The 14,833-nt window shown below is 38.4% G+C and overlaps 2 protein-coding genes across 2 annotated transcripts; both read left to right on the top strand.

Moving 5' to 3' along the window:
- Positions 1-8,339: 8,339 nt before the first annotated feature.
- On the top strand, positions 8,340-10,115 carry LOC133722456 (protein CHUP1, chloroplastic). The gene is made up of 2 exons (XM_062149345.1): positions 8,340-9,236; positions 9,466-10,115. The coding sequence occupies exons 1-2, from the start codon at positions 8,424-8,426 to the stop codon at positions 9,967-9,969; spliced, it is 1,317 nt and encodes a 438-aa protein (XP_062005329.1). The 5' UTR covers positions 8,340-8,423; the 3' UTR covers positions 9,970-10,115.
- A 494-nt stretch (positions 10,116-10,609) lies between these two features.
- LOC133723397 (peptidyl-prolyl cis-trans isomerase FKBP16-4, chloroplastic) lies at positions 10,610-14,822 on the top strand. The gene is made up of 10 exons (XM_062150225.1): positions 10,610-10,830; positions 10,922-11,068; positions 11,385-11,440; positions 11,584-11,639; positions 12,040-12,097; positions 12,706-12,780; positions 13,375-13,464; positions 13,892-13,969; positions 14,355-14,395; positions 14,497-14,822. Exons 1-10 carry the CDS (start codon positions 10,752-10,754, stop codon positions 14,522-14,524), a joined length of 708 nt encoding a protein of 235 aa, XP_062006209.1. The 5' UTR covers positions 10,610-10,751; the 3' UTR covers positions 14,525-14,822.
- Positions 14,823-14,833: the final 11 nt, after the last annotated feature.

Genomic DNA, 14,833 nt, shown 5'->3' with positions numbered 1-14,833 from the left:
AATAAAGATAAATAACAAGAATGTAAACCACATGAAATAAAGTGCATCAAAGTAACAATCGAAAAGACAAATTGCACGAATGTAAATAACGGTAACGTAAAGTGCATGAAAGATGAATACCGGTAAAGAAAAGCGATAAGATCAAACACGTAAAGACGGATAATTGAGTTGAAATGGTGAAATGTATTGCGATAAAAGTATGAAGTCGCGTAGAGCGTTTGGTCAAGGACCCCTAACAAAGATGCTTATGGTCCTTTTAATAGTGAATGATACATTACTGAATAAAGAAAAAGATACAATCTTGGCTGTAACTGTCAAGACCGTACTAATTGCATGAATTCAAAGTTGAGAATCAATGCATTTGAATGCAGTAACTTCTAACTTGAGAATTAAAACTCTAACCGTGCATTTAATCTCTACGGCTTTTAAATATCCTGAATCATTTTAACACCTGCATCTAATGGCTTTTTATGAACTTGACTAACACCATTCATTAAGCCGCGGACATTCAATAGCGACCATCCATTATGTAGCAGCTGATTAGCCGCGATCATTTATTACGCCTTGTAGGTCAGACTCACTTGTTTGCAACGTGGGCCTTGCCAAATTTAGGTGCAAACAGAGCCCCACTAGTCCCTTGAGCTTCGGCATAGACGCCGAGTGTATAAGGGACTAAAAGACTATTTCTAGGAAATTCACTTGGCAAGGAACACGTTGTATTATAAGCGTTGCTGACATTCATCATGTCGCAACTATTCAATCATTCAACTGCGGTCCTAAGCCAAATTTCTTGTGGGCCCAACCCACCTGTGTGCCATGTGGGCATTGCCAAATTTAGGTTCAAACAGAGCCCTCCTAGTCCCTTGAGTTTCGGCATAGACGCTGAGTGATTAAGGGACTAAAAGATTATTTCTAGAAAATTCACTTGGCAAGGAACACGCTCTATTATAAGCATTACTGACATTCATCATGCGTGACCGCAGTCCGTCGTTATGTCTCGGCTATTCAACTGTTCAACCGTGGTCTTATGCCAAATTTGTTGTGGGCCCTATCCACCTGTCGTCCATGTGGGGCTTGCCAAATTTAGGTTCAAACAGTGCCCCCCTAGTCCCTTGAGCTTCGACATAGATGTCGAGTGGTTAAGGGACTAAAGGTCAATGTTACAGGCTTATTTGGCAAGATGCACTCTATTCGCTTCTTGCCTAATGTTGCTGACATCTCTCAATGTCTAACACATTTTCAAGGTCATTACTCCATGGCCATTTAACCATGGTTCAATATACCGCGTTCATTCAACTGCGGTCCTTTGCTATGCCGCGACCATTCATCTGCGGTTATTTGCTAGCCACGGTCCTTTGCCAACTACGACCATTTAACCACAGCCCTTCGCCAACCGCGACCATTCAACTGCTGTCCTATGCTATGCCGCGGCTAGTCATTGAATTCGTGATATATATGTAGCCCCTCCCTAATTCCTTGAGCCTCAGCTCGTGCCGAGTGGTGAAGGAACTAGTAAACAAAGTCGGCCTCATTATCGAATGACGTCCAAATTTTTTCCAGCTGTGATCATAGAAATATTTCGGCCTTACAGTTTCATGCCTACCGAGTAATTAAATGGCTCCCAAAAACACAATTTTTACTTATTTTATTTTATTTTTTTGCAGAAACTAAAGCAAGAAAACAAAATATATAGCCCAGTACCATTTGATCTAGTGGCATAATCTCCCTTTCGTAAGTAGGAGGTTGTGAGTTTGTCTTTTGTCTAGTTGTAGAATTTGAGTTGTTTATTTGATAAAAGAAAAAACAAAATGTATAAATCTTGTGTGTCGTTATAGAGGTTTTGTATTCTCGGCATGAATTTCAAATTTTTCGAGGCCGATCTTTATTGACCAAAGGAAAGATAAATACTGGTAAATAAAAGCGATAAGATTAAATACGTAAAGACTAAAAATTGGGTTGAAATGTTGAAATGTATTGAGATAAAAGTATGAAGTCGCGTAGAGCGTTTGGTTGAGGACCCCTACCAAAGATGCCTATGGTTCTTTTAATAGTGAATGATACATTAATGAATAATAAAAAAAAATACAATCTTGGCTGTAACTGTCAAGATTGTACTGATTGCATGAATTCAAAGTTGAGAATCAATGCGCGGTTACATGCATTTGAATGCAGTAACTGCTAACTTGAGAATTAAAACTCTAACCGTGCATTTAATCTTTACGGCTTTTAAATATCCTGAATCATTTTAACACCTGCATCTAATGGCTTTTTATGAACTTGACTAACACCATTCAATCGCGGTCATTCATTACGCCGCGGACATTCAATAGCGACCATCCATTATGTAGCAGCTGATTAGCCGCGATAATTTATTACGCCTTGTAGGTCAGGCTCACTTGTTTGCAACGTGGGCCTTGCCAAATTTAGGTGCAAACAAAGCCCCACTAGTCCCTTGAGCTTCGGCATAGACGCCGAGTATTTAAGGGACTAAAAGATTATTTCTAGGAAATTCACTTGGCAAGGAACACACTCTATTAATATAAGCATTGCTGACATTCATCATGCCGCGGTCATTAAATACCAGTCATTCATTGTATCACGGCTATTCAACCGCGGTCATTCATTCAACTGCGGTCCCAGCACACTTTATTCATTGAATTCACGTAAATAACTATGGTGTGGGTCTAGTAAGCAAAATTACTTTGTGGGGCCCAACCCACCTGTCTACCAAGTGGGCCTTGCCAAATTTTGATGCAAACATAGCCCCCCTAGTCCTTTGAGCTTGGGCATAGATGTCGAGTGGTTAAGGGACTAAAAGATTATTTCTAAGAAATTCACTTGGCAAGGAACGCGCTCTATTATAAGCGTTGTTGACATTCATCATGTCGCAGCTATTCAACCATTCAACAGCAGTTCTAAGCCAAATTTCTTGTGGACCCTACCCACCTGTGTGCCATGTGGGCTTTGCCAAATTTAGGTTCAAATAGAGCCCCCTAGTCCCTTTAGCTTCGGCATAGATGCTGAGTGGTTAAGGGACTAAAAGATTATTTCTAGGAAATTCACTTGACAAGGAACATACTCTATTATAAGCATTGCTGACATTCATCATGCCGCGGTCACTCGCCGCAGTCCTTTATTATGCCGCAGCTATTCAATTGTTCAACCATGGTCCTATGCCAAATTTGTTGTAGGCCTTATCCGCCTGTCTTCCATGTGGGGCTTCTCAAATTTAGGTTCAAACAGAATCCTAGTTAAAAACGCAAATTGTAACACCACCGTGACCAATTGCCTCATCAAACCATACCCGAATTCTAGTCAAATACTTAGAGTCAACAAAGGAATTGTTAGTCGAAACCTAACTAGAACTGACTCCAACAAAGCTATAGGATCTTCATTAGCATTTAGGCATACTGGCATAGATCCTCAACAAATTAAGAAGAGTTGATTTTTTGATTGTAGCAGTTGATCTTGACATAAATCTGATCAAATTTAAAGTCCGCACACAAACTTATTTTAGTTGAAAGATAAGATTTCTAATGCTAAAATGTAAGACATTTGGAAGATGTCCTATATTTCAGAAATTTTTTCACGCCACAGCTCACTTTCTTATAATTGAACTGATATTCATCTTCGTGTTTTGTTTTCCAATTACTGTAATATTCAAGGACCTCTACATTCTCAGACCCAAAGACAAAGAAAAGACCTCCACATTAATCAAGGTCAATCAAAATATCAGATATCGGGTACATTTATGTGTGATCTTATTCATCTCATACTGAGGTTTAAGTAGAATTACAGATTGTACACAAATAAAAAAACATTTTACACCTATACTAATCAGTTCTATGATTGTAATTCAATCACCTACCATTACAAATCAATCAATCTATAATCAATTAACAATTAGAGAAAAAACCCCAAATGAGTGTTTTCTCTCCCGGTGGAACGCTGCCGGCGATTTCGCCGCCTCACTTCCGGTCCGGGAGAGGATGTTGATTTTGAATAATGGCGGGCCTTCAGAGCAGAGGCACAGTCCAGGGAAGGAGGATGGGTTTTTGATCTTGGGTTGGGCAGATTATGTTGTCCCTCTCGAATCAGGGGCGACGGAGGGTGCAGTGCAGCGACGAGTTACTTCTTTCCGGTGGTGGGATCTGGCGTTTCCGACTCGGCAATCTGGGCTGTGCTGGAGGAGATCGAAACTCGGTAGAGGCGATCCCCATTGGGATCTGTTTTAGTCTTGGGTTTGGATCTGGTTGAGGTTGTCAATAGGGTGCCGTGTCTGTCTGCAACTTGGCCAGGCAGAGTGGCGGTGTAGGGATGAGGCGAGGTGACGAGGTGAGGCGAGGTTACGGAGTCATGACGATGGAGATCGCCGGTGGCGGGAATGGTTGTTGACTGCGCTTGGTCTCTGTTAGGGGAAGCGGTGGTTGGGTTGGGCTTTTGTTTTTGGACCTTGCTGGTGTTGTGTTGTTTTCGGTGTTTCAGGATTTAGTTTTTTTTTTTTTTTGAAATGAGGGCTTGGTGCGGATACTCTCCAGCCTTGATTAATGAAACTTCCGAATACAAGGGGGGACATTGAGCCTAAACCCCTGATTACAATAAGCATCTAGAACACGTCCTGAAATAATATCAGAAAACTCTACAAAATACATGTATTCTAACAAGCACCAATTAGCAAAGAGTGCACTATTGGCTACTCCATTTGCTTTGACATAGCGGTGACATAACGGAAAGATAACTCGATATGTAACCCGATTACGACGTAGCATAAGTTCCATAAGCACAACTTTCCTACTATGTTGCCGTCGGAGGATAGATCCGATGACACTTAGTTTCACCCTGCCACTAGACGGTAGTGACCATTTGACTAAGCAAGAAACTCGCCGCCTACCTAAAGAAGACAAGACACTTTGAGTGCACACACAGACGTATAGCCCGACTAGCCCTACACAACACATGCAGGGAATTATTACTCGCAAAATGCGCAACCAAACTAAATTATAACATAAAGAAATAACAACTAGAAATAAAATAAAAGCCCAGGCTTGGCCCAATAGGATAGCCCAGGCCTAAGCACTATCAAAGAGATCAGAAACATGTAAGGCCCAGCCCAATTCAAGCAAAGCCTCCGCCGACTGTCCGCTGCCATTGTCGCACCACAGCTCAGGATTTAGTTGTTGTTTTGTTGGTTTGGTTTGTGTTAATAAGTCCCTACTTCTCTGAGCTAGTTGGGTTCGTACTCCGTTGAGCTAGGATTAAGTCTAAGTGGTATGCCATGTAAATGGTGTCATTCCCGAGGACGAGGACGATTTGGTTCTATCCTGGTTTACCTTTGTTTTCGATTCGCTAGCATGCAATCCTTTACACGTGGTGGACACGGTGTTGAAGAGGACGCTGTCTTCTTTGCGGTTGATTACGAGGTGTTACTGGAACTTTCGGGTTCATATGTCTCAAGGTAGCCCTGGAAATGGGCGTTTGGCGATTAGAGTTTGGGACTTTTGGCCTGATGGTATCTGTAACTGCGGTTTTTTGGGGTTGTGGTTCATGTCTCCCCCTCCCCCCCCCCCCCCCCCCCCCCCCCAAATGTATGCTTTCTAGCTAGTAGATTGAATGAATGAATTTCGGTTCTTTTTTTTCTCAAAAAAAAAAAATCAATTAATTAAGGGAAATTTTATTCACACATCCCTAATTACTTAATACACACCTCTTACTTAATACACCACCCATTTGATTTCTTATTCTATCATTTTATTAAATACACCACTCAAACTACCTAAATTATACTCAAATCTCAAAATTCTATATAAAATCACTATATATAAATCAATATTAAAATCATCATGCTAAACTTTATCATAATCACATATATAGAATGTTATCATAATGAATTTAAATGCATTTAATTATCAGAATCATCATAATAATTTTAATTTTCTTTCAATTATTATCATGAAATCCTGTACAATCTTAACAATTTTGTTATTCAAAATTGCTGGTAGTCAAAATTGAAAAATAATCAAGAACACATGAAGAGGATCCCAACTAGGTTTATAACTGCATTGTTATTATTTTCTCTCCATTAGTTATCATGAAACAACATATACAATCATAAGGATTTTGTAATGCAAAATTGCTAGTAGTCAAGCTTGAAGAAGAAGATTCCAATTAGGGTTTATATATATCATACTAGGTTTTATTTTCTTTCTATTAATTACCAAGAAACAATATGAACGATCATATATAAGAATTTTGTAATGCATAATAGCTAATAATCAAGCTTGTTATGAACTCATGACAAAGATTTCAACTTGAATTTATAACAATATTAAAAGTTATTAAACATATTCCCATTATAGTTCCTTTTCTAATATGAATGTCTTTTCAATCATTTCATTTACCCATATAATCTGATTTTAAATGTAAAAAAATTAGAATGTGTATTAAATATTTAGGGATGTGTTAATAAAATTTCTCATCAATTAACAATTAGGGGAAATGCTCATTTACCCAATTTTAGCTTAAAACTTGCCCACTTGCACCACTAACAGTTTTTTAACCCCATTTACCCAAAACACTCTAAGGGATTATTTCCCCTTTACCCAATTAATTCTTTTTTTTTTTATTCTTTTTATTTATTTTTGGGACTTTTTAGCCCTCTCCTTCTTTCTCACTTAGAGGGAGAAGCCATCATCCACCTTGCCGGACTTCGGTGACCAGTGGTCGGCCGCCGACTCCGGTGACCGGAATCCGGAATCCGGCTACCGGACTGGTGTCGGGATTCCGGTGTCTGAATTTATTGCCCCCCAGTAATGTTATTATTGCCCCCCAATACTCATATTATTGCCTCCCAAAAATCATATTGTTGCCTCCAATAATCATATTATTTCCGTCCAGTGAATTGTATAAACTCCCAAAACCAAAATGAATACACTACAGACACAATTGATCATATTATTGCCCCCCCCCCCCAGTAATGTTATTATTGCCCCCCAATACGCATATTATTGCCTCCTAATAATCATATTATTGCCTCCAATAATCATATTATTTTCGTCCAGTGAATTGTATATACTCCCGAAACCAAAATGAATACACTACAGACACAATTGATCATATTATTGCCCCCCAGTAATCATATTATTGCCCCCCAATACGCATATTATTGCCTCTTAATAATCATATTATTGCCCCCCAATACGCATATTATTGCCTCTTAATAATCATATTATTGCCCTCAAGTGAACCAAAATGAATACACTAAAAACACAATTGATCAATTTATATGTTCAATTGTACACGTTAACTTTTTTTTCCTTCACCATTCTGGAGTTCACACTATAAAAAAAAAAAAGATCTGGGCACCAGATCAGAATGACTGGGGACGAAGAAACTCGATATCGGACCGGCAGATCTTGAAGCTTTGGGCAGACGAGCTCGTCTCCCGCGGCTTCTTCCTCCACCACACCACCGCCGACCTCAACCTCAACCACCTTACGTCTTCGTCGCCGTCGGGTTCCCCAAGGAAGACCCGGCCAAGATTCGGATCGAGAAACAGATCCGAGTTGGCCCAAAATCCGCCGGAAAGGTTTCGTCACCGTCATCCACTCGCCGGGCGACGACTTCTGCAGCGAAGTCTTCACCGCCCTGGATCGGATTCTTGTGCTCCGACGCTCCAACGAGGAGGAGGAGGTGTGAGAGAGAGAGAGAGAGAGAGAGAGAGAGAGAGAGAGAGAGAGAGAGAGAGAGAGAGAGAGAGAGAGAGAGAGAGAGAGAGAGAGAGAGATAGAGTCTGAGATAGAGTCTGATAGGAGGAGAGAGAGAATTTTGTAGTTTAATAATTTGATTGGGGGTAAAAATGTCACTTGCGTTTAAATTGGGTAAACGAGGTCAAAAAACTCTTAGTGGAGCAAGTGAGCAATTTTTAGGTTAAAATTGGGTAAGTGATCACGGCCCCTAACAATTAACCCTTCTCGGAATGAGAATAGCTCAGCAACACAAAAGGTATCCGACACTGACCGTATGCTGTGATATGCATGTTTCACAAGGGACACGAGCATCACATGTTCAAATTCATTAGAGTAATAGGACTCCTCCATCAAAACAAGAAGGTTGATTAAACCAAAAAGGAATTAGATTCCAAAGTGCACAAATAAAGTGGAATGAAAAGAAACAAAATTGGCTATGACCCCTATAGAGGCTCTGATTGTGTAACGGAAAAGAGAAGCAACAATGCCTCTAGACCTCTCTCTGAGGAAAGCAAAATGAAAACACAAAAGTAAAGAATCTCAAGCACCTTTATAATAAAACTTGCACATCATGATCAAACCTAAACCGTTCAAGAAACTGGAAAGTACATTTACCATGTAATTTCAAGTTTGGTCATCTAATCGAGAACCGGAACTGTTTTCTTCTAATTAATTAAGATGGAGAGCTCAACATCAAAGGTGGAGATGTTGAAGCCAGTCCTGCTTAAAGCTGGGATTCCTTTAGCTTTGTCTGTGGCTGGTTTCATCTATGCCAGGATTCTGGCTCAAAGAAGTACTCATTCGAAAGAGTCTTTATTCGAAAGTGATCAGGTAAGCTCCTTGGAGACTAATTCTCAAGAGTCTAGAGATGAGGATAACTTTCATAGCTTTAGCTGTACATGCACACTTACTATGGAAGAAAGTCTGGAGATTAATGATTATAAACCCAAATTGGAAGAAGAGATTTCACGCCTAAGAAGCCGTCTCGAAGATCTTCAAAAGAGAGAATCTGAGTTGGAGATGGAGTTTATCAGCTACTGTGACATGAAAGAGAGAGAATCAGCACTTATGGAGCTACGGAACACGTTGTTATTGGAGATGGCTCGTGTTGAGTTCATGGATAGAGAGGTTTCGTTCATGGAGGCTGAGAGCCACAGGCTTGAGGAGTTGGTAGAAGAATATTTAAAGGTTTTGGAACAATTTGAAGAGTGGAAATCAGAAAATGAATTGCTTCAGAGGCAGGTTAAGATGCTTATGACACAAGCAAGTGTGCAAGCAAGCATAATTCGAGAACAGGATTTGAAGCTTGAAGCCAGAGAAGCAGAAGTTGGGAGGGTTCATGATGAACTAGAAACAAGGAAAACAGTCACCAAGACATTGGAGGATGAAATTGGGGAGCTAAGAATGATTTTGGACCAATTGCAGGATGAGAAAAAGGGGCTTTTGGAAAAGCTTGAGTTGAAAGAAAATTCAGCTTCCTCAATCTCCGAGGTGATATATACCACTCTTCTTTAACTTTGAGCATTAGATATCACATTTTCTAATCTATGTATACATTCAGAAGTTCCTTATATATTGGAAATATGGAAGAAGCTATACATTTAGAAACCATTATGATAACATTTTACTAGTCATACAATTTGGTTCCATGCGAGAAATGAAACTAGTATGTATATTCATAGTCTTAACCATCTTGAGGTAATACCATGCCATATTGCAGATTGAAGGAGAAAGGATCAAAATTGAGGACCACACTCGGCTTTCAGAGGAATTAGAGCAGCTACAGAAGGATCGTGCAGCCGAGCATATGGAACTGATTAACCTGAGGTGGAGCAATGCGTGCTTAAGGCACGAGTTGATGAAGAACAATGCACAACAAGAACATGGTAATGAGCAGAAGAATAGTCATTTGGAAACAGATTCTGAAGTAAGCATAGAGATTGGGAATTATGGGCTAGAGCAAGAATTAGCTGTTGGCATGGCTTTGGAGCACAATGTCAATGAGCCTTGCTTGGGAAATGTAAGCACTGATCAGGCTTGTTCGAAAAGGCACAAGTTGTTTCGAAGGCTTAGAAGATGGGTGGAAGGCAGTGATCAGAACGGAAGAAGAAGATTGGAGGAGAAAGAAAGGCATGAAGAAGCAGTCAAGTGTTTTGGGAGGCATTCTGTTTCAGATGATGCACAGGAACATCATCATACAAGGAGGTCTTGCTCTAGTGCATGACCGCATAGATTAGTGCATGACCGCATAGATTGTACACTCCTTACTATTTAATCTTCAATTCATTGTTGCTAAATTAATTAATAATACAAAGTTATAATCACAGAGATTTATAGCTAAAGCATTTTAGTGAAATTCATTAATAACTGATCGATACTTGTGCCTAATTCTTTCCTTCTTCTTTTGTTTTCCGTTTCTTTCTTTAGAATTTAGCAAGCATATATGCACTTGGTCTTAGCTAAGAGGCCTGGGAAAGGTATCAAGTCTATATACTTTATAAAAAACAAAGTACAATGAGGAACTACCTCAAAAAGAAATCAACACCATAGACAAGCTCATATGCCACAGTTTTAAGTTTTTTTTTTTTTTCCTCTTTGATCATACATACAACAACTGGTTGACCACAACAAATGAAACTCCGAAGCTCCCATCATTCTAGACTAACTGGTCGTGGGAGCTACAGTTTAAGTTTGATGATACATTATATAGTCAAATCTGGTCGCATATAATACAAAAATAAGAAAATTTAAATCAATGTACCCCAATACACACACACCACACATCTACATCTACACACACACACACACACTGAATCACTGAAATGAACAGATATAAATGAAAAAACATTCCATGCTATTGGGCATCACCTTGTGATTTTGGGACCATAAGCTGTGGATGAAATAAAGTGCTATCTTCTCTCTCTGTTTCTCTCTTAAAAAAAAAACTGTTTCTCTCTTAAAAAAGACCATACCCGCTGAAACTCTTTAACGGTCTCCAAGTTCACCATGGAACTCTTCTTTCTTCCTTACCACCATCACAACCCAACTCTGCTTCACAAGCCTTTCTTCTCTGCACCCATTACAAGTAATCACTCTTTCTCTATCTCTCTCTATATATGAAAGCTCATGTCTTTTGTGTTCATTCAAATTTGAGCAATATTTGTATGGTTTCACAGGCAAGAGGCTCCCCAAGAGGAATTCACAGGTCTTACCATGTCAATGCTCATCTTCTTCTTCCTCATCAGATGATGATACAAAACCAACCCACCAATCATTACACTCTGAGGGAAGGAGGGCTTTGATTGGCTCTCTCTTAATATCAGGTTTGTGTAACTTTTAACTCTCCCTTTTCTCTGAGCTTACTTAGTTGTCCAGATTTCATTTTGTTTCTTTCTTTATATTCTTCATGTGGCTAAAGGAAAAGGAATCTCCTTTTGACATTGAACATGAATTGGGTTTGAGATATTGTGGAGATTTGGTGCACCCAATTTGGTTTTCTCTGTTTTTATTCTCCTATTGTCTCTGCTCTTTTCATAGCTGTAGCTTCTGTTTAATTCCTTCCATAGTTCCATGAATGTTCATTTTGTTTGTACACTAGAATATTTACTGAACTTTGTTTTTCTATTTCAAATGAGCCAGCTGCTGGCATTTATGTGTGTGATGTGGCTGAGGCTGTCAGTACAAGTAGGAGAGCTGTAAGTTGTTTTATCTTCTACATTATGCTTTGGTGATCAATGATCCTAATAGGTGAAATTTTAGGGGGAAAAAAGCAAATTTTTTTATTGAAAATCGTTTATTACATTTGGAGTTTCGTGACATTCATTTACTTTTGATGCAGCTAAGAGGAGCAAAAATACCTGAGGAAGAATTTACAACCCTTCCTAATGGTCTAAAGTTAGTAAATTAATCGTTGCTCATATAATCCTCTGCTCACCTTTTTGAATCTCTCTCCTTCTGTAGTTCTTCATAGGACACTAAATCATGTACGTTGCATTTAATTGCTGGCTTGAAGCTTACATGTCGATGGCATGCTGCATGTAGCTAAATACACCTCAAAATAAATTCTCTTTAAATGAAAATTTCTTATCAAACTTTCAGAAGAACTTTTCCCAGAAGTTGGGTGCTGACAATTATCACAGCTATTAGAATTTAACTCTTAACCTTTATTTGGATGTTCCATGCCATACTTTGGTAATTGGTTTCATTAGAAGAAGGTTCATATCTTTCTGCTGGACATAAGATAGTGTTACTCATATATTTCTCTCCTTCTGATAGTATTGCTATTATTCCTCAGGTACTATGACTTGAAGGTTGGGAATGGAACTGAGGCAGTGACAGGATCCCGGGTTGCAGTACGGTTGTGATCAAGTTAAATTTCAATATTTTGAGTATATATGATCAATACTGTCTCCAAGAATATGCCAATACTAAGTGTTATTAGATATCACATATTACTAAGCTTCCATACTTGACTAGATACCAAATGAACCTTTGAGACACTCCCAGTAGGACCTCGCCATGCTCGTAGCTAGTTGTCTGCTCAAGTACTCTCTCTTCCAATGTGTTACTTGGCTGCCTTTTAGGTCTATCTTCTAGATTCTTCCTATCTTCTTTTTACACTGTTTTACGAATGGCACTAATTGATAATTTGTACTATTATCCGATTCCATCTACCAGCATATATTTAGACATTCTGAGAGGTAAGAAGCCCTCACAGATCTTCTGGGATTAGAGTTGTTCATCAGCTGCGTCCTCAAAAATCAACTACGCATGTAATGGATACATTCTGTCATAGATTTTAAAGTAAACTTGACCTCAGATAAGGTTGCTAAAACACATAATTAGAGTCTTTCAAATTACCAAAAATCTATGAGTAATTCAAGAGTCTTTCAAATTACCAAATATTTATGAGTAATTCAAGTACGATGAATGCAATTTAACTATGCATCTCTGTTTGCAGGTTCATTATGTTGCAAAGTGGAAGGGTATCACTTTCATGACAAGTAGACAAGGACTTGGTGTTGGCGGAGGAACGGTAAGAATAGATTGGTGCTGCTCTTCACTTGTATATTTAGTACTATAGGTCATTCTGACAGTTATTTCAAGTGCTGTCACTCTCCTTTTAAACTACAATATAGGAACCAACCAATTTTATGCTCATAGAATTTAGTTCCCAGAATAACTATCTAGACCATAAATTATAACTTGCCACATCATGTCTGCGTTACTATGTAGCAAAACAGTTCTGATTAGTAAAATTTCAGAAAGAAAAAAAAAATTATTTCTTACATTAAGCATTCACATGCTTACTAATGTTTTCTTTATATGATGAGTCACCGCTCGTTAACTGAATCTCATTGATCCTCACACATTGAACTCTCTGAGAAAAATTGTATTGATTACTCTGAGTGTTCAATTGTCTCCATGGATCATTTATTTGAGATTTTGGCATCTTAGTTTTTAGTTGGAAGTGTGTAATGTGTATTATATTGATTATAAGATAGAAGAAGAATTTCTATCAACGAAGTCCATGCAGTATGCACTAACCATTGTTTTAGTGTAATGTGCATGTATGTTTGTTTGTGTTTCTAAATCTTTTAGCTAATCTACATATGCTTGTATGTTGCAGCCATACGGATTTGATGTAGGCCAATCTGAGAAGGGATCAGTCCTCAAGGGGTTAGATATTGGTGTAAAAGGCATGCGGGTAGGAGGCCAGGTGAGATCTGTTTTTGGCATATAAAGTTTCCTCACTATGTTTTGAAGCAATATTGCAACATAAATTGAGTTTATACTTTGCAGAAGAGGTCACAAGCTCCTACATTATCATTTTGGCGTTTAGTATTAAGCCATCTATTTGGATTTATGTACAGACTAATTTATAGAGTCTGAATTTCAGACATCTGATGTATATTTATTCCTCTCTCACTGTGTAAGAGTTTTAGAGTTGCTATGGTAATAATTGTTTCAGGTGTTGGACATCTTTATGTTCTCTATGATACTCTTCATTAAAGTGAAATCACTTGAACAACTTAAATGACAGCTACTTCTTTTCTTGATTTTTTATTTTCTTATTCTGTATTATAAGTATCCCTTTGGGTCCCAATAATTTATCAACTGTTTGATTTAGATTCTTTGTTCCTCAGCGATTGCTCATAGTTCCTCCTGAGCTGGCATATGGAAGCAAAGGAGTCCAAGAAATCCCTCCAAATGCAACAATAGAGGTAACAGAACTTTATCGATGCTTTTCTCTTTTCCTCTTCCAGGCTTTTTATGCAAACTTAAGTGCATTCAATGCTTAAATTTATTAACTCACACATCCATGATTAGCAGATGCTTAGTCTCCTGATGTTATTTCAAAGTTACCATTCTCTTTAATACCAACTGTATGATCTATAGTTTGATAAACATATAAAATTAAATTAAATAAAAAAAAAAAAAAAGTGCATGATCTTTAGTAGAACCCTCTTGGAGACTTGGAGTAATCTGTATCCCTCACAATTCTCTTTTCAAAATGTCATTATATTCTTTTAATCTCTTTACTACCTTTTATCACGGGCCCTTCTCTATATTCCTCTTTACCGTTTTGTATCTTCTTATAAACTGCAGTTGGACGTTGAATTACTGGCCATCAAACAAAGCCCATTTGGGTAAGTAAAGATGTTCTGCGAAGTGTCATTATCACTTTCAAATGTATGTATGTAGAAGATAAACAAGTAGTTAATTTATGTTTTTACTCTCTCTTGTGCAGGTCTCCTGTAAAAATTGTTGAAGGTTAATTTTATGCTCTTTGTCCTGCTTGTCAGTTAGTTTGGTTACTGTAAATGAGGAGAGTGAAGCTCAAAGTCATGGCAAGCAAGGATGTTCATCTTTGCTGGTTTATTCTTCATTAGTCCATAAAGATGCAGACCATAAAGCTGTGTTTGTGTTCTGAGACTATAACAATTGTACCCGCATAGAATGATGCTCATTCCCATTGTTGCAACTTCTATGCAGAACCTCAGAAACTTCTTTACACCTACTGTATTGTACATTTCCTCTTTTTAAAATAATGCTCATTCCTATTGTTGCAACTTCTATGCAGAACC

This window comes from Rosa rugosa, chromosome 7 (assembly GCF_958449725.1).
Source record: "Rosa rugosa chromosome 7, drRosRugo1.1, whole genome shotgun sequence".
Classification (NCBI taxonomy): Eukaryota; Viridiplantae; Streptophyta; class Magnoliopsida; order Rosales; family Rosaceae; genus Rosa; species Rosa rugosa.
This window is presented reverse-complemented; position numbering and strand designations above follow the sequence as displayed.